Here is a 2,112-nt window from a genome sequence, read left to right as displayed (position 1 = left end):
GGTTGTAACTGCATCCATACCATTGATGCCACTTTTTCTGAAAGTATGGGAGCTGAGATCTTTGTGGTCAAAGTGTGTCGCCATGGCTTTAATTTTTCTCCATACTAAAGCTGGGAGATCCAAGTGTACTAAAGTATCTCTATTTTCATTGAAGAAAGAGACGATGCATATGATGAGAGCAACAGATGAAGTGAATCCAGCAATGAGGATTATGCCCCAAAAGCTATTAAGATCGATGCTGTTTGAAGAAACTGAGCTGGTGAGCTCTGGACAACTAGGTGTCTGCCCAAATCATGCTTTCTCAAATTGAACCATTTTAGCTCCCTCAGTCACATTTAAGACTTGTATTGAAACATCAGGTACAAGAGGTGATCGCTTTGGGAAGACCTGAAAATTACAAAATAAGAAACCAAGTACAGTTTGAAATTTATGCACAAGTACGTGAGAGAGACTCACAAATCCAAACCCATCGAACTTGTAAGTTGGTTGAACTGCAGTGTATTTGGAGCAATATTTTGCAAGGAAAAGCTTCATGTAAGGGATTTCCTCAAAAGCAGCGGCAATTCCACCATCTGAACTCCTGTTTGAAAATAATTCATCCAGTTCTTCTGGAGACTCATAGATTACAAGCTTGGTTTCGTCAAATTTCATCCACTTCAAGAATTCATAAACAAAAGAGCCCTTTTGGTAATCCACACACTCCCCATTCTTTATGGGCTCATTTATGTCTGTGATAGTTGGCTTGAGCTGTTGAACTGTTAACATTGAAGTCAAGGTGGCTGTGCAACTTTGAGTAAGAATCAGCACCACAAAAAACCATATGATCACCCCAAACCGAGTCAAGTTACTCACGATTCTCTCCTCTGTGAACAAAGTTTAAGAATGGAAAGGAAAATCAGCATCAGAACATCAATATAAAAAATATAATTTTTGAAACATAAAAATATATCCTGAAATGCACTTTCATATATGTTGTATGGAATGTCAATATATTAATAGTTGGTTTCAGTCGTGTTTTGAGTGTTGTTATATTAAGGTTCTGGCCCCATGGAAATTCTGCAACTTCTTAATAAGATGTGCTCAATATGCAACATTTTCAAATACTACCATGGAGTTTTTTCATTCCAATGTATATTCAAGGAGGTGGAAGAGCAATTACTCTAGGCAAACACCATTGTGGAGAGTGAAAACCAGAGGATCGTGCCAACTTGATTTGAATGAGGCCCTCTGATATCTTCATTTATACGATGTTCCAGAACCCATATCACAATACCAATAAAGACAAAGAAATAAGCGCTTGTCACCCAAAGGTCCCAAGTCAGTGGCTTCAAGCAAACCCATGCATTTTTACTTCTGTTATCGATGATGGGCACGATTATTGACACCCCAGATTCTGTGTACGGTAGTGTGAAGCCTACATACAAGGACCTGTTCACTAGAATCATAGTATCTCCAACCACAACATCATACTTCTTTTAACAATAAACAATGGGGCCTTCTGTTATGCATTACGGGAAAATATGCTGCAGGTTTGGTTTTTATTTTGACAAACTTCATCATAATTGAAGCCAAACCTAGAGTTACCTCTCTGTACCAGGAAAGGTAAAGAGTTCGATCAATTGACCGGGAGATATACTTGATATATCAGATCGTTGTCATCACCTGCTGGATCGCTATCAGGCGTCTGGAAGGGAATGTACTCATAAGGAACAGCATATGGTAATGCTGCCATTACTGCATCGAGGACTGCTATGGAAAATTCAGTGACTTCTGTCACGTTAGTGCTAGGATCTCATGTCACCTTTACGAATTCACCAAAACCCTTGGTGACTGGTACTCCTATTCTCATCTTCTTCTTATTGGTTGGAAGGACACAACCTTTAGGAATAGAGGGGAATTCTCCTGGCCATACGATTGTTCCTAGATTGGCCTTGGAAGTAGAATGTGTTGAAGAAAAACCAGCCTTGAACTAGGGACTGTTACAGCAAAAACTAAAAAAAGAAAAAAACAACCAATTTGTAAGAACTTCTCTTAGGAATAAAATCAAACAGATGGTACGCAATCAACCAAGATCAAGAACACAAGAGAATTATCGTGGTTCGATAAGCTTGA

At 38.9% G+C, this 2,112-nt stretch overlaps 1 protein-coding gene across 1 annotated transcript; it reads right to left on the bottom strand.

Annotated features, from left to right (window-relative positions):
* Positions 1-291: 291 nt before the first annotated feature.
* LOC100252057 (glutamate receptor 2.5-like) lies at positions 292-1,732 on the bottom strand. The gene is made up of 3 exons (XM_059736115.1): positions 1,663-1,732; positions 457-863; positions 292-387 (listed from the first exon to the last, which is right to left on the bottom strand). The coding sequence occupies exons 1-3, from the start codon at positions 1,730-1,732 to the stop codon at positions 292-294; spliced, it is 573 nt and encodes a 190-aa protein (XP_059592098.1).
* Positions 1,733-2,112: the final 380 nt, after the last annotated feature.

The sequence above is a fragment of the Vitis vinifera genome, chromosome 4 (genome assembly GCF_030704535.1).
Source record: "Vitis vinifera cultivar Pinot Noir 40024 chromosome 4, ASM3070453v1".
Classification (NCBI taxonomy): Eukaryota; Viridiplantae; Streptophyta; class Magnoliopsida; order Vitales; family Vitaceae; genus Vitis; species Vitis vinifera.
The sequence above is the reverse complement of the archived record's forward strand: the minus strand, read 5'-3'. Positions and strand labels throughout refer to the sequence as shown.